Source organism: Cebus imitator, unplaced genomic scaffold, assembly GCF_001604975.1.
Source record: "Cebus imitator isolate Cc_AM_T3 unplaced genomic scaffold, Cebus_imitator-1.0 Scaffold161, whole genome shotgun sequence".
Lineage (NCBI taxonomy): Eukaryota > Metazoa > Chordata > Mammalia > Primates > Cebidae > Cebus > Cebus imitator.
Window position 1 is genome coordinate 2182549 of NW_016107476.1, and position 22419 is coordinate 2204967.

Genomic DNA, 22419 nt, shown 5'->3' on the forward strand with positions numbered 1-22419 from the left:
TTGAAATGACAACAATGGACTTAGAATATTATATAAACTTATGTTGTTAAAGTAGAGCAGGGTTTGAGAGGACTGACTCCAAATTTCAAAGTTCTACTGTGCATAAAATGCTATCAGAAAGCATCACACACTACAGAGAAATCTTTCATGAAAAGAAGCATGAACTGATGTTGCAATCTTTACTGTTGACTTAAGAAATTGCCATAGCCACCGTAAGCTTCATCATTTGACCCCTGATCAGTCCACAGCCATAAACAAGAAAAGACCTTCCACCAGCAAAAAGATTATGACTCAGTGAATGCTCAAATTATTGTTAGCATTTTTTAGCAATAAAGCATTTTTAAATTAAGGTGCCTTTTTTTTAGACATAACACTATTGCACACTTAATAGACTACAGTGTAATATAAGCAAAACTTTTATAAGCACTGGAAGACAAAAAACTTGTGTGACTCACTTTATTGTGATATTCACTTTTTGCATATTTGTATTATTATGGTGGTCTGGAACCAAACCCACAATATCTCCAAGGTATGCCTTTACAGAAAATGTATGCTGACCCTAGCCAACAGCCATAAGGTAAAAACAAACAACAACAAACCCAATGTATTATATGGTTTCTAACATGTAAAATTATATGTATAAAAACAATAGCATAAAAGACAGGAGAGAGAAATGAAAATATACTATTTTAAGGTTTATACATTACACATGAGGTAGTAAAATACTCTTTGAAAGTAATCTGTGATAAGTTAAAGATGTATATTATAAATCCTATATAAAACAGAAAAAAAATTTTAAGATGTATAACTAACAAGCCAAGATATATAATGACATACAAAAAAAAAAAAAAAAAAAAAAAAAAAAAAAAAAAAAAAAAAAAAAAAAAAAAAAAAAAAAAAGCACTCAGTACTAAAGAAAACAGTCAAAAATGGAAAAAAGAACAATGAAAATATGGCTCACATACAAAACAAATGAAAAGATAGTATAGCAAATCAAACCATGTCTATAATTACATTAAATGTAAATGGCCTAAACATCCTAATAAAAATGTTGAGATTATCAGATTAGATAATAAAGCAACACCCAGGTATATGCTACCTATAAGACATCCACTTTAAATATAAGGAAACAAAACAGCTAAAAGTAACATATATGTGTATATATATATATATATTATAAACATTAATTTTAAAAAGCTAGAGTGGCTATGTTAATAATAGCAGACACACACAGAAACATACTCAGAAAAAGAAATACTGTCAGAAATGAATACTGACATTCATAATGACAGATCAATCTATCAATAAGACATAACAATTTTAAATGTACATGCCCCTAATAATAAGGTTCTCATACACATATAGTAAAAAAAGTGATAGAACTGAAAGAAGGGCTGGGTGGGACAGCTCATGCATGTAATCCTAGCATTTTGGGAAGCTGAGTCGGGCAGATCACTTGAGGTCAGGAGTTAGAGAACGGCCTGGCCAACATGGTGAAACCCTGTTTTTACTAAAATACAAAAATTAGATGGGTGTAGTGGCTGGCACCTGTAATCTCAGCTACTCGGGAGATTGAGGCAGGAGAATTGCTCGAACCTGGGAGGTGGAAGTTGCAGAAAGCTGAGATTGTGTCACTGCACTTCAGCCTGGGCAACAAAGTGAGAGAGTGAGCCTCCCTCTCAAAAAAGGAAGGAAGGAAGGAAGGAAGGAAGGAAGGAAGGAAGGAAGGAAGGAAGGAGTATAATTGAAGATTGCAGATCTCCTCTCACTATAACTGATAGGCAAAGTAGAACAAAAATAGAAAACAAAACAAAAGCAAAAGAAACCCCATTAAGGCTATGGAAGACCTGACTAACACAGCAACAAGCTTCACCTAATTGACATTTACAGAATGATCACTCAACAACCATGAAAACACATTCTTAACCAATGTACATGAAACAAATTCCAAGGTAGACCATTTCTGAGTCATGAAACAAGGCTTAAGTTTGTAAGAATGGAAATCACACATTTTATATTCATGTATTTTATATTCTCTCACCACAATGAAATTAAACAAGACATTAAAGAACTTTATACAGAAAGTCCTCTAATATTCAGAAATTAAATGATACATTTGTAAATAATCGGTAAAGTGAAATATCATAATGGAAATTATTTTAAATGGAATCATAACTTATTATAACTTATGAGATGCAGCTAAAGCAGTGCTCAAAGAAAAACTGGTAACATTAAATGCTTAAGTTTGAAAAGAAGTGACGTAGGTCTCTAAGACTAGAAAAAGAGCAAGATAATATAGATAGGAGCAATATATACATGAAATATATATGTGAAAAATAGAAATCAGAAAAATAAAAATCAGTAAGAACAATTTTTACTATTTTTAATAGAAAAAATCAATAATCAATATTAATACTCATTAGAAAATGAAAATTCAAATAAATAAAGACAAAGTATTTGGAAAAGATTAATGAAATAACATAGAGATGATACAAATTAACAGTTATCAGGAATGAAAGCAGAGATATTACTATAGTTCTTACAGGCATAAACAGAATAAAAGAACGTTGTGAACAATATTTTTCATACAAAAACCACACTAAGCTATTACAAGAACACTAGGGCCAAAATCCCTCACAGAAACAAAACTCAATAAAATATTAGAAAACCAAAGTCAGCATTATATAAAAGGGATAAGACATTATAACTAAGTATGGTTTAACTTAGGAATGCAAGGTCAGTTCAAGATTCAGTAGTCAATTATCTCAAAAGATGTAGAAAAGCACCTGACAACAATCTATGCCTGATAAAAACTCTCAGCAATTAAGAATTGAAAGGAAATTCTTCAACCAAATAAAGAACATCTACAAAAACACGTACAGCTAACTACCTTCAATTTTCTCAACCTGATAAAGAACTTCTATGAAAAACCTACACCTAACAACATACTTGTTAAACATAAATAAATAATAAATCCCTTAAGATCAGAAGGAAGGAAAAAATATCTGCTCTTACTACCACTACTCATCATTGTATTGTAGGTCTTATTCACTGCTATTTAGCAGAAAAAAAATGAAAGGCATACAGTTTGGAAAGGAAGAAATAAAACCGCCTTTACTCACAGGTGATATGACTGTCTATGCAAAAAATCCCAAAGCATGTAGCATAAAGTTACCCGAACTAAGAAAGGTTATCAAGCTTGTACTATGCAAGCATCAATTATATTTCTATATGGTAGCAACAAACAGAAATTAAAATTAAAAACAGTATCTCTACAAAATCATCAAGACATATAAAAATTTAAAGAAAGGTTTTGCAAAATACATGTAAGTTATGTACTGAAACCTAAAAAACATTACTAAGAGGGACATTTTATTTTATTTCTTTTTTAAGATGGAGTCTCACTTTGTTGCCCAGGCTGGAGTGCAGTGGTGTGATCTTGGCTCACTGCAACCTCCGCCTCCCAGGTTCAAGCAATTCTCCAGCCTCAGCCTCCCAAGTAGCTGGAATTACAGATGTGCACCACCACAACTGGCTAATTTTTGTATTTTTCGTAAAGACAGGGTTTTTACCATGTTGGCCAGGCTGGTCTTGAACTTCCAATCTCAGGCGATTCACCCACCTCGGCCTCCCAAAGTGCTGGGATTACAGGCGTGAGCCACCATACCCAGCCTACTGAAAGGAATTAAAAATGACTGAATGAATTATGAGATATGCTATGTTAATAGATTGTATGGGACAATATCATTCTGATGTTATTCTCCCCAAATCTATAAACTCAAAAGAATTCTAGTTAAAATCACATTGGACTTTTTATTTGGTAGGAAATGACAGACTGATTCCAAAATTTATCTGAAAATGCAAAGAATCCAGATAGAATATCACAAATACTCAAATTAGAGAATGAGTCCTGATTTCAAGCCTTACCATATAAAGCTATAGTAATCAAGACAGTGACGTACTGATGTAAGAATAAAATACAAATTAGGCCTGGTGTGGTGGCTCTTGCCTATAATCACAGCACTTTGGGAGGCCAACATGGGTGGATCATTTGAAGTCAGAATTTCAAGGCCAGCTTGGCCAACATGGTCTCTACTAAAAATACAAAAATCAGCCAGGCATGGTGGCATACACCTGTAATCCCAGCTACTCAGGAGGCTGAGGTAGGAGAATTGCTTGAACCCGGGAGACAGAGGTTGCAGTGAGCCGAGATCACACCACTGTACTCCAACCTGGGCAACAGGGTGAGACTCCATCTCAAAAAGAAAAAGAAAAAAAAAAAAGAATAAAAATAAAAATCAATGGAGACAAATAGTTCAAATAGGTGCAAATAAAAAAATATGGTCAACTAGTTTTCAACAAATATGCCAAGGTAATTTAACAGGGAAAGGATAGTGCTTTCAACAAATGATGTTGACACAATTAGAATTTATATAGAACACAATGTTTTAAATAGACAAAAGATTTTTTTTAAGTTTATTAAAGAAGATATAAGGATGACAAATAAGCATGAGAAGATATTCAATATTATTAGTCATTAGAAAATGCAAATTCAAAACTACATGACATATTATTCACAACTACTATAATGGGTAATATTTAAAAAGACTTATAATAGCCGGGCGCAGTGGCTCAAGCCTGTAATCCCAGCACTTTGGGAGGCCGAGGTGGGTGGATCACGAGGTCAAGAGATCGAGACCATCCTGGTCAACATGGTGAAACCCCATCTCTACTAAAAAATACAAAACATTAGCTGGGCATGGTGGCGCGTGCCTGTAATCCCAGCTACTCAGGAGGTTGAGGCAGGAGAATTGCCTGAACCCAGGAAGGCAGAGGTTGCGGTGAGCCGAGATCACGCCATTGCACTCCAGCTTGGGTAACAAGAGTGAAAATCCATCACAAAAAAAAAAAAAAAAAGACTTATAATACCAAGTGCTGGCAAGGATGTAGAACAACTATAAATTTCATACATTGCTAGAGGGGATCCAAAATGCCACTGCCACTCTGGAGAAGATTTTGGCAGTTTCTTTAAAAGTTAAAGGCATGGTGGCTCACACCTGTAATCCCTTGCACTTTGGGTAGCCGAGGCGGGTGGACTGCCTGAGCTCAGGAGTTCGAGACCAGCCTGGGCCACATGGTGAAACCCTGTCTCTACTAAAATACAAAAAATTAGCCAGGCATAGCAGCATATGCTTGTAGTCCCAGCTACTTGGGAGGCTGAAGCAGGAGAATTGCTAGAACCTGGGAAGCGGATGTTGCAGTGAGCGGAGATTGGACTACTGCACTCCAGCCTGGGCAACAGAGTGAGAATCCGTCTCTTAAAAAAATAAACAAACAGTTAAACATACACTTACTATATGATATAGCAATCCATTCCCAAGAGAAGAATATGTGCACATAAAGACCTGTATATAATGTTTATAGATGTTTTGTTCAAACAGCCCAAAACTGGAAGCAAAATAAATGTCTATTAACTAGTGAATGGATAAACAAATTGTGGTACATCCATACAATGGAATGTAAAAAAAAAGGAAAGAGCTACTGATACATCCAACAACACATCTCAAAAGCTTTGTATTAAGTGAAAGAGGCTAAATACAAAATACAAAATACTGTATGATTCCATTTATATGACATTCCTTAAAAGGCAAAAAAACACTATAGAGATAGAAATCAGATAATGGCCGCCAGGACTGAGAGTGACAGAAGAGACTGTTTATAAAAGGAAAAGGGCCAATAGGGAGCTTTGGAGAATAATGGAAATGTCCTGTTATCTTCACTTTGATGATCCTCATTATATGACTATATATATTTAGTAAAACTCTTTGAACTATACACTTAAAATGGTGAACTGTGTTGCATATAAATGCGACTTCAAAAAATTCATTTAAAAAACAATTGAACTTGTAATAAGGAAATTTACCAGGGTCCAAAATAAAGAACAATCTGAAAAACGAAGAGGTAAATGCACTTGTTGATGCTATAGCAATCCAGGTGGTATGAGAGGGAGGCAAGATCTACTCCTCTCTGTAACCAAAGGGTTTGCATTTTAAGTGGAGATGGAAATGAAGTGTGGGATCTTGAGAGGTTTTGGAGTTGTGACAACCCCAAATATAGACATAAAACTGGTACCCTTAAAGGACTATATATTTAATAAAATGGTAGTTACGACACAATTTACCACAAACATAGGGCAAAAACAAGGAAGCTTTTCTTTATTGACTTAGGCTTTAAATTAAACAAAACACAATACAACAATAACAAAACACCTCTGCAATGATCATTTATGGTGAGGATTTCGGAACAACGATATTTCTGGTGTGCCTAGCAGAAACAATCCCAAAACCTCTATGGGAGGCCACTCTCAACCCAAGCACACACACTCCCTTGAAGTCTCACTATTAGCTCAGAATCCAAGTTTGCAGCACAAAGAACACAAGGTAGGACACAATCTACCTTGGCTGAGAACTGGGAGATTCAATAATATTAGAGCACACTCCATAAGAATTTCAGATAGCTGAGCTAACAGAGACTATTAGACTAAATAGACAGTAAGATTAAACAGACTAATAGACTGCATATAAAATTAGACTAAAAAATACACATAAATAAAAACCCTAAGAAATCAGAGGAAAACTCATTAAAACCATATTGTAATAAAGTAAACATGCACCTAAATAGTTAAGATGAAAACATAAAACACTTTGTGCTGTTAAGAATGTAGAACCACTAGAATTCCCATATGCTGCTGGTACAGCAACTGTGAAAAACTGCTTGCAGTATCTTCTAAAGCTTAACATGTACTCTACAACCTAGATTCCACTCTTAGAAATATCCATCAGAGGCCGGTTGCAGGAGCTCATGCCTGTAATCCCAGTATTTTGGAAGGCTGAGGCGGGCAGATCACTTGAGGTTAGGAGTTTGAGACCCAGCCTGGCCAATATGATGAAATCCTGTCTCTACCAAAAATACACACACACACACACAAAAATAGCTGGGTATGGTGGCATGTGCCTGTATTTTCAGCTACTCAGGAGACTGAAGCATGAGAATTGCTTGAACCTGGGAGGCAGAGGTTGCAGTGAACCAAGATTGTACCACTGTACTTCAGCCTGGGCAACAGAGTGGGACTCTGTCTCAAACCAAACAAAACAAAATTCCAACAGAAATGTGTGCATGTTTACCAGGAGACAAGTACTAGATTGTTCATAGAGGCATTATTCAAAATACCCAAAATTGAAAGCTAACCAAGTGTCCATCATTCAGTAAAACAGGTCAACAATGGTAATAAATGAATACTAAACAATTATGATGAACAGGAAGTGGGGCCTTTGGGAGGTAATTAAATTTAGACAAGGTCATGAGGTTGGAGCTGCCATGATGGGGTTAGCATCCCTGTGAGGATGAGACACGGTCCCTGTCTTGGCCATATGAGAACACAATGAGAAGGTAGCCCTCTCCAAGCCAGTAAGACAGTCCTCACAAGAACCCAACCACACTGAGCCCTGATCTCAGACTTCCAGCCTCCAGAACTGTGAGAAACAAATATCTATTAAGTCACTCAGTCTATGACATTTTGTCATAGCAGCCCAAGCTAAGACAGCCACAATATGGAAGAACCTCAAGATTGTAACTTTGCGCAAAAGAAGCCAGATATAAAAGAATACAAATCACAGACTTCTATTTATATGCAGTTATGAAGCACAAAACAGACAAAATTACTAATATATAATGTTACATGAAACACTAATCTATAATCTTCATGGAGCAGTAGGGGCTTCTGGAGGGCTTAGTAATGTTCTGCTTCTTGGCTTGGCTGCTGGTTATAGACATGTTTGGTTCATGAAAATTCACTAAGCTATACAGTTACGTGCGATTTTCTGTATGCATATAAAATATCAAAGTAAAAAATATATGCATTTTACTGAAACCCTAAGGAAAGAATAAGATTAACACATGAAAAAAGAAGAGGTGGATTTTAGAGGAAAAAACTTGGTGTTGAAATAAAAACAAAAGGCCTAGCATGGTGGCTTAAGTCTGTAATCCGAGCACTTTGGGAGGCCAAAGTGAGAGGATCACCTGAGGTCAGGAGTTGGAGACCAGCTTGGCTAACATGGTGAAACCTCGTCTCTACTAAAAATAAAAAATAAATTAGCCAGGCATGGTGGTGCATTTCTGTAATCTCAGCTATTCAGGAGGCTGAGGCAGGAGAATGGCTTGAACCCGGGAGGCTGAGTTTACAGTGAGCTGAGATCACGCCACTGCACTCCAGCCTGGACAACAGAGTAAGACTCTGTCTCTAAATAAATAAATACACAGAGTGATTGGAATAAATATATGATTGTTAAAAGACTAAATAAAAATAGAAAAAGGAATTCATTATCAGGAAAAAAGACTGGAGGAAATTCCCCAGTATGCAGCACAGTGGGATAACGAGATGGAAAATATGAAAGAGTAATTAGACACCGAATAAAATGCAAAGACTCTAGAAGAGATGCAATATCCAAAGAAGTAAAGGATGGGAATTGATAAATATAAAAATTCAGGTTCATGAGGAATGAGTTCCGGAGCAAAATAATTACAAATTATCTACACTTGGAAGCCTAATATTTTAGTGTTGGAGAGATTCTTCAAGATGGACTGGTCTGTCTCCTTTGTTGTAACAATGAAGAAACTGAGACCCAAACAGATTAAGTGATTCACCTAGGATCAACAAGTTGACTAATGGTAAAGACAGAAATAAAGTTAATAGCATTTTAAGGGTTATGGAGAAGAACAAAATAATTTCTGAATTTCAACCTTCCGACTATATCACTGTTTATAGCAGCAATCTGAAGATATTCCTGTTCATAAAGAGAATTTAACTCACACATTAACAAATGAAGGCACTGCTGATTCAACTGCCTTAACAAATGTGCTTAATAAATAGTATTTAATGAATAATTAGGACAAACTAGAGCTTTGCCCATACACACCTTAGAGAAAGAAATTGTTTCAAGACAATCCCTCTATTTAACTACAAGGCCATTATACTCATTTCAGTGCATAAACCTCATATCTATTCTCTTTTCCTCCATCTAAATGTTTCAGCACTTTAGAGTGCTTTTGAATCACATCTTTTTCTATTATATACATCACGATATAAGGTAAATTACTTACTTTCTTTGAAACAGAACAATTCACCATCTAGTTGAACCTCAAAATGTTCACTGTAAATCTGATAAAAATTTCAATCTGGTCAGGGGGCATAAAATGTACTGATGAACTGATACAAAGCACTCATACTTAATACAGTAAATCACTTCTGATGATGAGTCAGTGGCTTGTTTTAATTCAACTATTTAAGAAAAAAGACCTAGTCAGTACAGGTAGAAGAAAGTGTGTTTAGCCCTTATTCACATTTCAAAACTCTGAATTCGCAGAGAGTAAATTTCTGTTATGTAAAATTCCTGGATTTTAGGACTATAAATAGTAGTATGACTTTTAATAACTTTTACGGCAATAGTTTTCAGAAATATAAAAAAAAGTGTCAAAATGAAGTGATCTGGTATATTTCAGGTTGAAACATTTTTAGGATTTTTAAAGTCTTTTATCTTTCTCTTACAAGTAAAACAACTTTATTATGTCATGAAGGTTTAGACCCAGAAATTTTTTAATATTTTGATTAAAATGAAAAAAAAACCTGAGTTGGTATTTAAATACCAGACTATCGGAAGAAAGCTAATTTGTTTTATGAATAAGTCTTGAACTTTTCAGAGTATCTCAATCAGTTTCAGCTGCTTATGAGAGTTAATAAGATTTTAAAGTTCCAATAAATTTTAAACTTTTCATACTTTTTAATGTGACAATAATAAAAGGGGGAAGAATTATTAGAATGAGCAAACTTAGCAAAAATTAAAATTAATTCTAAAAGGAGAACAAACCATGAAAAATTCTTCTATCAAGTATTTATGACATAAATAACTCATGAAAATATGTATAGAAACCATTAAGATATTTATTTATATAAATGAACAAAGTATACAGACAAATCATACAAAAGCAAATCAGAGAAACTTTGATTTTTCTCCTATATTGACTAAATTAGCAACCACATATAAAACCCCTAACTCAAATGGTAACACTGTAAAATGTTACAACTCTTTGGGAAAGCAATAAGGCAAACATAAGTCATAAAATTCTTCATGTTATTTCATTTAACAATCCCCCCCCCAGGAATTTATCCTAATAAAATTAAAAACTACTTAAGTATTCATCAATAGAGAAATGGTTTAAATAAAAGTATGAAGCAATATAGTTAAAATAACCATTATCACAACTAAATACATATAGATAATATCAAATGAAAAAGTTAATTTAAAAGTATAGGTGCCTTAAGACTATGTGAACAACAAAAAGGAAAATATAATATAAAAATTAAAATTCTAAAGTTAGTGCATTAAGAGATAATGATATTTTTCCCATTTGGCAAAATCTCCTTCGATGTCTTAAATATAAAAGAAAAATGTTGGCTATTGTTTTTTAAAATTTGTCAACCATCTCTACTCCTCTATTAGCAAACTCTATGTGTCAATTTTTAAGTTGAAAAATACAGCAGAAATCCCACCTATGTATTCTAAAACCTAAGTATTTTCCTATTTAGACTTTAACTTGCAATGAAGAGGACATATTGTAACCTGTGCCATTCCAACAGGCGGGTGTGTCTGCTGCCACCTTTGACTGACACACACTATGGGCACTAGATATGAACAAGTTAAACTGTAAATTTTCATTTTATAATTCTGTGTGTTTGGTATTTTATGTTAATGCATCATGGTATTCATACTTTTTCCTTACAATTTTGTCTCATACTAAGAATTAGTTTTAATGTTTTCATTTAAAATACGTTGCCAATATGTTGAAAATGCCATAATGATGACATAATTTTTTACACTGAATTCAAAGTGGGTTAAGCAAAATAAAAACTTAGTGCAGAGCAGGAAAACACCTTTAAAAAGAAAGGCAAAGCATAAAAATCTAAAAACTTGTATTTTATGACATTTCTCATGAGTCTTCCTTTTGAAACTGTATTTGAGTAAAGGAAGAGGGATTTGAATGTTTCTAAAGACTGGCTGCATTCTGTATCCAACTATGTTATTGCTTTCCCATAACAAAAATATGAAGCATTCATTATATATGAAGTTTACTATTTTATAATGTGGCTACATTTAAAAATTATGGTAAAGACGGATAGGGAACTTTCAGAAAGCTATCTGAATGAAAATGTTTGAGAAGAACTGTTTTTAAATATTTAGAGCAGAAGAGATTAGCTGGAAATGCAGGGCAGCTATGGCAGCATCTATAAATATCTCTTGAAAGAGCAAACTAAAGAAACAATGTCACAGGGATAATGCTCTATAAAGAGACATAAATAAATGCTAAAGCATAAAGAAAAGTTTTTAGTTGAAGACACATTCTTTAAATTTTAAAAATTGTTATTTAATAACTTGGTACAAAGTGCTTGACCATGTTGAAATTACCATGAAAATATCTCATAGCTGCCACAATACAAAACTATAGGAGCTGAAGGTGCTCTAAAGGTAGGAAGGTGACTTTAATTATTAGTCTTCTATTTACATCCTCTTAGTGGTAGCAGCAATAATTTGGTTCATTTACAAATACTATAAAAGTTTATTCGTTTCCAAGATCTAAACAAACACAGGTATTACTAGATAAGGGGTGTTTTATCAAAGAAATATTTTTAATAATAATAAACTCTCCAAAACATAAGAAAAAAGTCAATAATGGCCATTTCAAACAAAGTAAAGAATTTCAATAAAATGAAGCCACCAGGAAGCCTAAATAAAGTAAAAACACTAAATTATATTTATTTTTGTCAAACTAAAGAAACATGGAACTCATACATTATTTCTTTGATTAGGAAATTTGTTCAACTTTTTCACAAGACTGAAGACAGATCAAATTCAGAAATTTAATTTTCTTGAATCCAATCATATTCACATTTTCACGATATAAAAAATCCTAAAAGAACATTCCACAACACAGCAAACAACTGAACAACTGCGAGGCCATTTATAAGGCATAGTAAATAAATTATATGCTATTGAAACTGTAAATGATAGACATTTTTCTTCATGCAAAAAAAACGTTAAGAATACTGTTTGTCTTTTGAATGTAGCTTGCCATTCTGCATCTGCACAAAGGGATTCAAATGTCAACTAGAAAATGATGATATTCCCAGGCCAATCTCAACACGTCTTAATTACATCATCTTCTCCCTTTGGCTCATTTAGAGTTATATGTTCACAGCTCAAAACCTGTTCATTAGACTTCTCAGGTTTTGATTTTTTAAGTGCCAACTCTGCTGGGAAAAGAGATGAGCAATGCTCAAGAGACTGTGCAATGTCATCAATTGTCCATTTATCTTCAGGAAGGGCATGCTCTTCTAGCGTAAATGGCCCCTGTTTCGTTCGGGTCAGCTCTAGCACATTGGCACAGGAAGACAGTTCTATAGCAACAAAAGGTGGGAAAAAAAATCCAGAAGATAAATGATTCAATATCTCATAGTCTATAATTGTTCAAATGACCGAACTCGATTCAAATATCTCAAAACCACCCAAAAATAAAATAATCCAATGTAAGAACCAAGAGCCTTGAGATAAAGGCATAAGTAGCAAAGTAATATTTAATAATTCACCTTATAAGCTGCTGTAAAATCAACATAGAACTTGCCCACAGTTTTGTTATTTAACTCATGAAGCAACCTCATGGAGTAAAGATTACCGCCACTTTACAGATGAGATCATATGACCTGTCCAGTGTGACAACTGCCAGTAAATGGCAGAGCCAGAACCAAAACCTTCTGGCTATTTGTAAGACTACGCCTTCTAGTTTTTAAAAAATTTGAAAATAACTTTTACAAGGTTAAATCTTTCTTTTTTTCTTCTGATCCCTAGTTTGAGTTAAAATCTTTTGTACTTGCAAAGATGTCAGCCCTACATTCATTTTTCCCCGTCTTCATTTTCTGTTCTCTCTTTCTCTTCTTTTCCATTACAAGCATTTCACTGCAGCTGCTGAGGCTGATAATTGCATGCCAGAAACCGACAATGCTTTTAAAGCTGAAGGCAGCAAGAGTTCAGTTCCTAAGGCCAGTACTCAGAAATAAGAAAAATGGAAAATTCCCTCTTCCCACTGAAAAGGAATATTACTCTCTAAATGATAATTCGTAATTCATTTTTATGCTTACCTTTTCCAATGTCACTGACCAAGCTTCTGATATAAAAACCTCCTCCACATTCAACATCTAGAATGTTAACAGTGACATGGTAAATTGCTAACCTCCTATGAAATCCACTTTACATAGAAATGATGCCCGTAAACAAATGTAAAAATGCACTACGCAAACAATTGAGTGATAAAATATTTATGCACTAAAACATAAATTATTCATCCAGTAGCATATGTGTTTGTGAGATTGAAAAGTCAGAGTGTGGAGAAAGCAAATAGCAGAAACTCATGAACACATTTTAAATTAACTGGCAAGTCATACCACTTTAGTACTTCAGCCTTGTTCATTTAATAGGTTTTAAATAGTTAGAAATCTCAGCTTTGCTATCATGAACTGTAGATTTAAAAAAATATTTTCAGATTTGTATGCCTTGTTCATTTAATAGGTTGTAAATGTTTGGAAATGTAGTTTTGCCATCATGAGCTGTAGATTTTTAAAATATTTTCTGATTTATACATTCAACCAAAAACCAACCAACCAACCAAAAATCCCTTTTCACAGCAACAAGAATTATGTTTGGGGTACTGTACTACTCACGAAGAACTCAGCATATTTAAATGTTCTTTTGGAAATACACCTGAAGTAATCACAAAACGGCTTAAAATTACACAATGTCCCAGAACTGAATGTAAATCTAAATTTCTTCTTAATATAATCTAACACAAGCTTATTGGTTAAGAACAGGACTCTGCATTATTTTTATTCATCAGCAAGACTTCCTGAAAAGAGCTGCCACATTTCCACACAAAAGGACTATATTCTAGCTGCTTCTAGTCTTGTACAAATAAAGCCATTTGGGGGAATTAATCAAAACTCACCACCTGAGAATTTTAATAACCACCCTCCCCTCCCTCGCTCTCTTTAGTCAGCTCATGGTTGGGGGCCACTACTGAGATTGAAAGTGGGCACTGGGAGGAAATGCAGGTGTACCAAAATTCTTGCATTACATTTGACATGGGTGAAAAAATACCTTTTGGCCTTTTATTGCTCTCCCTAGTTACTAGTCAATAAAATACTTTCGACTTCAATACAATCTGAAAAATCTGAGTTTTTCTTGCTTTCATAGAGAATATCTACTCTGTCAAACCAGCTGCTTCATTTTCATGGAATGGAGCACAACATTTTTAAGTGTGTTTTTTTCATTATCTGTCAAATATTTTAGAAGCAGGAACCTGAAGAAACAAAGTGACTTTTTTTTTCCCTAATGGTACAAAATCATATCCTGCAGAAACATAACACAGATAAAACAATAATGCCAATAGAAAAAAGCAGTAAGTTTAGGTTAAAAGGTTTTGGGACATTATTTCTAAAATGAATCCCATTCAGTATGCACCATGAAATTAAGGGTAGGCTCAATTTAAGGGAGTCTGAGGATTAGGAACTACAGCTTTGGATTCTTCATAGCTCTTATATGTTTACAACTTTCTGCAGCCAGATCATAAGTTTCCAAACAACAGAAATGAACTTCATAGTCTTTACATTTATTTCAAATATGTATTAGAAATTAAAATTCATAACTTGAACTAAAAACGTGACCATGCCTTACTCATATTTTTCCATATTTACAGGATCTTTAATAGTAACTTAAAGGTGGTGAACAGGGGGGTGAGGGGTTTCTTGTTCAAAAACTAAAAATGCTTTGTTTTCAATTGACAAATTAATGCCAATTCTAAAACTGAATGTATCAAGTACTAAACAAAATGGGAGGAAAAGCATCCAAAAGATAATAAAATCTAAAATTTAAGAAGTATATACTTCTTACGCTTCTCTATAGAGATCTAAAGTATGTTACTTTCAACTTTATAGTAAGATAACACAATACAATACACGAAACACTCAGCCTAGTTAGGAAGGCATTTCTGAATCTTCAGATAGCTACAGGAATCTCATAAAATGTGTTACCAGAAAAAGGTATTAAGAAATCCTAACTTTCCTTAAATTCAATTTTTTAAAAATCTCCAACATCCTACAGATCTATTAAAATGACACAAAAGTAGCCAAATACAAATTAAAAGTACATGTAACTACAAATGATTTCAAATTTCTCCATCTTACCTAATGTGAAAAATGGTGGCTGGAATTTCTGAAGGGAGATACTGTATACAGTCACTGGCCTGGCAGGTTTTGCTTCTACGACTTCACCTCTCTTCATCAAAGTTGAAAGTCTCTGTCCATCTTTCTTTAATGCAGAATAGCTTGTGAGATGGGAGAAAGGGAAAGAAAGGAGAGCAAGAATTGAGGGGGATTTGGAAAGATTGCGAGATGATAATTCCAGATTCTGGTATGGAAAGGAAGGATGGCTGGCAGTGCTTTACAGTGAGAATCTTCCTAAAAAATGAATGAGTTTTTAATTCTAATCTACTCCACAATGCTGTCATGGAGAGAGTTTCTAAATATTTCTAAGGCGGACATAGCCTAATTCTGACACTCAGTAAACAGTGTTGCCAATTTTGTTCTTTAACCACCTTTTTGGAGATGGTCTATTCATGTCTTCTCCTTAGTGGTCCTCATTCTGTGTTAAAGGCACAAGGAATTTAATAGACTCTGGTCATAATAATCTCAGCTATATTTCCTTTAAACAATCTCTACTATAATATTCATTTTTATATGTTACCAAAACATTTCTAAGAAGCTAATAAGCAAATAATCTACTAAGCGTATCTTAGCTTTTCATGATAAAATTTTACTGGAAAACAAAATCCTTGGAATAATCATAGAAAATATTAAAACAATTCTTATAACCAAATATAAATAAAATTTATTTTAACAACAATCCAAAATAATGTTTATGTAGATCTTGCTAAAATTTTTAAATTTTTACATTTGAGGCAAAATCATGAAAAGGTATCTCTTCAGAGATATTTCAGTGTTCCTGGAAAATCCCAAGAATTTAAATACAAAATAAATACTAAATTCTAAAAGAAGTCAGAAACTTATCCCGACATATCCTATAATCGAGTCAGCCATTTTTAAAAACAGGCAATTTGCTTGAAATGGTAATGTGCAGGAAAATATGGCTATAAGGTATTATGATCTGAATGTCAAACCTCAAAATTTATATGCTGAAATCCTAATGCCCAAGGTGATGATATGAGAAGGTGGGGCTTCTGGGAGGTAATTAGGCCGTAGGGCACAGTTCTCATGAAAGAAATTAGTGCGCTTATAAAAGAGGCCCCGGAGAGCTGCCTTGTCCCTTCTACCATGGGAGGACAGGGTAAGAAGGTGTCATCTGTGAAAAAGCAGGCCCCTGCCAGACACCAAGTCTACTGCACTGTGATCTTGGACTTCCCAGCCTCCAGAACCGTGAGAAATAAATTTCTGTTGTTTATAAGCTACCCAGTTTGATATTTTGTTACTGGAGCCCAAACAAACTAAAACAAGCAGTAAAGCAATATACTTATATTTTTAATAAGTTATAACTCTCACTGGTTTCGCTGGTTGCAGAGAATAGTGAAGGCAAAGATTCTGCCCAGTAGGAATGGTCCCAGCACCTGATAGGCAGTGCACATTAGGACTCCGACTTCCCTCCCAGACTGGACTGCTCCCTTCACAACAGTTCTAGGAAAAGGGACATCTCTGGGCTCCAGAACTGCCCTGATGTCTGTTGACAGAATCAGAAAAGCCAATAAACACTGTAATAGCACAGATGCCAGGCTGTGGCCACACCCAGAAACAAAGTAGACCACATTTCACTGCCTCTTAGAGAGTGTCAAAAGCTCCACATCCTGTCTCACCTTTACTTGAACATTTGCCACACCAGATTTAAAACCTGCCTTGCCATATGGCAAGAGGAAGCCCATGTATTTTAATTAGAGTGATGTTAACCACTGGAAAAGAAAAGTAAACATTTATCCAAATTTACTAATTGAACTTACAGGGGGGGCACTTGCATTATATTCCCAGTAAATTTCTGTAGAATGCCTTCAATATCTTCTTGTGTTATTTTATCTGTCAAAAATCAACAAAAAAGACACTAAAACAACCACAGAAGTACATGTACTATCTTCACAGCACCAACAGCCCTGAAAATTCATTTAAAAATTCTTCCAACAAAGCATGTATTACAGTATATGTTCTGTAGCCCAAATTCTACCTTGTAAAAGAATAAAATATACATTAATGAGATAAAAGGGGGAGAAAGTCTTACATTCTTTATTAAAACTATTTCCTTTGCTTCCATTTTTTTTCCCAATAAAAATAATGCAATCATCCTATATATATTCAGTTGGTTCTGACTATGGCCTTAAGAAGATCTGAGGAAAATCCCCCATTAGCTATAGAAATGATCCTGTTGTGATCAATAATGATCAGAATACAGGCAGCAAAATAATTCCCATAAGTTCTTTTCTAAGTTTCTCTAGAAACCAAATGTTGTAAATAACTCAATGTGGTACTCAACATTATCAAGTATTATCCACATATTAAGTTTTACCTGATAAGATTTCAAATCTATTTTATGGCATAAATTTTACACATTCAACATTCAACTCTGCCAAGTAAAACTGCATTTATCTGTCCCCCTCCCCCGCCCCCTTCTCTGTTGTTGGAATTTGTCTCGTTTTTCATGAACACTCCCAGTCAACCTCAAAACTAAGCCAGAAAAAAAAAAAAAAAAACACACACACATAAGCAAGGATTTTAGCATGCTTACTAAACAATCATTTTTTTAAACAATAATTTTTGAAAATATGAAGACATATACATAAAGCTTTTAATATCTGTTAGTCATATTTTCAGCTTTTGTCTGGTACTGCTTTAAACAAAATGATGCAATATTAAAGTAGAGTTCTAGCATGTCCCCTGAGCAAGGATGACATGCAAATTAGTAAAGTGTTTCATATTTCATTTTTATTTATCTATGTACTTATTTTTTGAGATAGATCTCGATCTGTTGCCCAGGCTGGAGTGTAGCAGTGCAATCTCAGCTCACTACAACCTCTGCCTCCTGGGTTCAAGTGATTCTCATGCCTCAGCCTCCCAAGTAACTGGGATTACAGGCGTGCACCAACACACCCAGCTACTTTTTGTATTTTTAGGAGACTGGGTTTTACCATGTTGGCCAGGCTGGTCTCCAACTCCTGATCTCAGGTGATCCTCCTGCCTCATCCTCCCAAAGTACTGGATTACAGGCATGAGCTACCACACCCGACTGTGTTCCATATTAAAAAAAAAAAAAAAGACAAAAAGTTCAGTTCTATAATTTTAAAAACTGAAACCTATAATACACTGAAATTTAGAATTTTCATGCTCAAAGATGTCTTCATACATTTTTCCTATTTAGTAATAAACTAAATCACAGAAATATTCTATAATCTGTTTAGCTCACAGTCAATGGAAAGAAATTTCAGTGCTTTTTCTATTTTGTAGAAAATTTATCTAAACTTTTTATTCTGGTATATGCGTATTAAATTTAATTTTATTTGAACAATATTAAATAAAAACTAGTGTGCTTTGAATTACTGTTCCAATACCAGAATTAAAAGTCAGCATGGAATACTATGTCCAGATTTAATATCAACCCAGCAAGACAGTTTTAACCTCAGTATGACCTTGACCCTTAAAAGCTAACCACAAACAAAAGACCAGAATCTACTAAGACTCAGACAGATACAGAAGAGCTGTAAAACTCAAAAGAATTTCTCTAGCACCTAGCAGCTCCAAAAAGGCAGACTTCAGATGGTGGATATGTTCATACTGTTTCTCAGATTATCTGATGATACAGATGAGGATTTTTCTATGAAAAAATTTTAGTCTACAGCAACATTAAGACATTATTACCAGCGGTACCTTACAAATGTAAGATTTCCAGATCTAGACAGCCAATGCTGTCATCAGGCTGGCACTTGCTGAAAGAAATGCCACTGTTGATAAAATTGCAATGTTCACAACTTAGCTACACATTTTTAAAACAAGGCAAACAGCTTTCTACTTCTACTAAGCTATTTTCTTCACTGATATTCCTGCAAATGTGTGCTCCTTTGTGCTGTTTTGGTGGCCCTCTTTTGCTGATATCACCACACACAAGAAGACAAGATGTGTTCTTTCTTTTCTACTTTTGCCATATTGTCTCTTCCTCTGACTGAACATGTCAAGCATTTATGGTTTGTGTTGTTCATTTTGTAATTAATCATATGCAATTTTAACTATTATCTTTCTACACATATTCTCTCTTCTTTCTACATATTCTATTTCTACACACACACATACACACACAGGTATTAACTTACCAATGAAATTCTAGGCTTCTCAAAGGCAAAGATAATTTTTCTTATATAACTTACCCTATTAAAATGGCACTCAAGACATCTGCTGAATTTAATTTGCTGAAGAATAATAGAATCTCACGGCTGAAGGGCATTTAAAAGTCACCTAGGCCAATCAACCATCTGATGTTTGAATCACTAGGCAGCCTACATAGCAAGCTGTCTTATAATAAAATCTAAGCTTGTGGTACATGAGTATGTAGTACAAACTGGCTATATCTAAAACATGATATAAGTCCAATCAAAATAATAATTGTTCTTATGACGTAAGTATAAAGACTCTACTTCCAAAATATTTAAAAAGAAACATAGAGGCCGGGCGTGGTGGCTCACGCCTATAATCCTAGCACTTTGGGAGGCCGAGGCGGGTGGATCACAAGGTCAAGAGATCGAGACCATCCTGGTCAACATGGTGAAACCCCGTCTCTACTAAAAATACAAAACATTGGCTGGGCATGGTGGCGTGTGCCTGTAATCCCAGCTGCTCAGGAGGTTGAGGCAGGATAATTGCCTGAACCCAGGAGGCGGAGGTTGTGGTGAGCCGAGATTGCGCCATTGCACTCCAGCCTGGGTAACAAGAGTGAAACTCCGTCTTAAAAAAAAAAAAGAAACATAGAATAAAATGTCCATAGTAAGTATATCAAGTAACTGGGTAAAATTAATATATTTGGTAAAAGAAGTACAAGTGTCATAGGACTTGGGTAATTACTTTTTGTTTAGTAAATTAATAAGCCATCAATATGACAGCATTCATTTGAAATTAACTATAAAAATATTTCATAAAATTAATATATACAAGATCATGTTATACATCATTATTTGCCTAAAATTTGACTCTTCCAGTGAACTCACAACATGATGGTTGAGACTTAACTACGGAGCTAAAAACAATATGATTGAGTTAAAAACCATATTTGACTACAATATGATAAAAACCATATTTGACTAAAACCATATTTGTCACTAGACAAATCTTGCCACCATAAACAGCTGTTAAACTGGACAAAATATATTAAGCAACTATTTTTAGACAGACAACAGGCATCAAGGACTGCAACCCCTGAGAAAACAGAAACAAAGCAAGCCCCATGATCACTTGTTTTTGTCTGGAGGTGCTTTCTTAACTGTGGGACAGAGAGGAGAACCTCAAATCACAGTGATCTCACGGAACAGAGATCAGAATCTGGGGAAGTAGTGGCAGCTGGAAGTTGAAGAAAATACACAGAGAAAGAAATGTCTATGAAGGCCCCAGAGTTTCTACAAAATTAACTAAAGAAGCACTACCAAAGCTCTTACAAGAGTGGGGGATGTTTTGATTTCAGCCATCCAGAATGAAGAAACTTTGTTGAATACACAGGACATTTGATAGACATTACAGAAAAGTCATGCTCTAGGAGCAGAGCTAATCTAGACCTGGAAAAAGTCTACATTAGAGCCATCCTAATATTAAATCTATACAAAAACAACTAGAACAAGCAAGTGAGTTTAGCAAAATTGAAAAACACAAGATCAATATATAAACATTAACTCCATTTCTATAAACTACCAATGAATTATCAGAAATTGAAATTTCAGAATATCAGGTACTTAGAGATTTCGTGAACAAAAGATGTAAAGATCTGATATTAAAAACTACAAAAATATGGCATTAAGAAATTGAAAGACCTAAATAAATGAAGAGAGATATCTTGTTTCATGGTTCAGAAGACTCAATATTGTTTAGATGTCAATTCTTCCAAAATTGATCTATAGCTTCAAAACAATCTCAATCAAACTGCCAGTAGATTATGTGTGAGTGTGTGTGTGTGTGTATAGAAACTGATAAGCTGATTCAAAAATTCATATGGAAATGCAAAGGACCAAGAATAGCAAAAGCAACTTTGAAAAAGAACAAGTTGGAGGGCTAACACTCCCTAATTTCAAGACTTACAAAGCTGCAATAATCAAAACAGTGTGGTACTGGTATAAAAATACATAGATCAATGGAACAGAATTAAAAGTCTAGAAATAAAAGTACGTAGATATGGACAACTGTTTTTTTGACACAAGTTCAAAGTGAACCAGAGAAAGGATAACCTTTTAAAAAATGGTTACAAAACAATATCCATATACAAAAAATGACCTTGAATCCATATCTGAAATCATATTAAAAAATTAACTCAAACTGGAGAGAGGGGCATAAAGACACTTTATGATTAATAAACATGTTCACTATTTTCATCATAGCTCTGATTTTATAGGTAAATGCATGTTAATTTTTCAAATCATATATTTTAAATATGTACAGTATTTCTGTATGCCAATTATACTTCTAGAAAGCTGTTTTTAAAAAATAAATAGGGTCTCCAAACTGGATTGCAGTAATGTATTTTGGGTGGTGGAACATCATGGCTGAGCTTGTTCTTGGGTAATTTAGGAAAAGTTATTTGCTGTATATCTAAGTTTGATATTATTTCAAAATAGAAGAAAAGTCATAAGGGACTATTATAAACGACTTTATATCAGTATGTTTGAAATTTTAGATGAAATGACAAATTTCTAGGGAAAAAATTATCTACATTGATATAAGCAATAAAAAATAGCATATCCAGGTCAGGCTCGGTGGCTCACACCCGTAATCCCAGCACTTTGGGAGGCCGAGGCGGGCAGATCACGAGGTCAGGAGACTGAGACCATCCCGGCCAGCAGGGTGAAACTCCGTCTCTACTAAAAATACAAAAATTAGCTGGGTGTGGTGGCACATGCCTGTAATCTTAGCTCAGGAGGCTGAGGTAAGAGAGTCACTTGAACCAGGGAGTTAGAGGTTGCAGTGAGCCAAGATGGCGCCACTGTACTTCAGCCTGTTGACAGAGTGAGACTGTCTCAAAA

General features: G+C 34.5%; 1 protein-coding gene across 1 annotated transcript in view; it reads right to left on the reverse strand.

The window, feature by feature from the left end:
* Positions 1-11030: 11030 nt before the first annotated feature.
* TRUB1 (TruB pseudouridine synthase family member 1) overlaps positions 11031-22419 on the reverse strand; it is a 46191-nt gene continuing 34802 nt past the window's right edge. Inside the window, exons 5-8 of the mRNA XM_017543811.2 lie at positions 17164-17236; positions 15344-15483; positions 13247-13303; positions 11031-12508 (exon numbers count right to left, since the gene is read on the reverse strand). Coding sequence (XP_017399300.1) covers positions 12249-12508; positions 13247-13303; positions 15344-15483; positions 17164-17236 — 530 coding nt within the window. The 3' untranslated portion in view covers positions 11031-12248. The remainder of the gene's footprint in view (positions 12509-13246; positions 13304-15343; positions 15484-17163; positions 17237-22419) is intronic.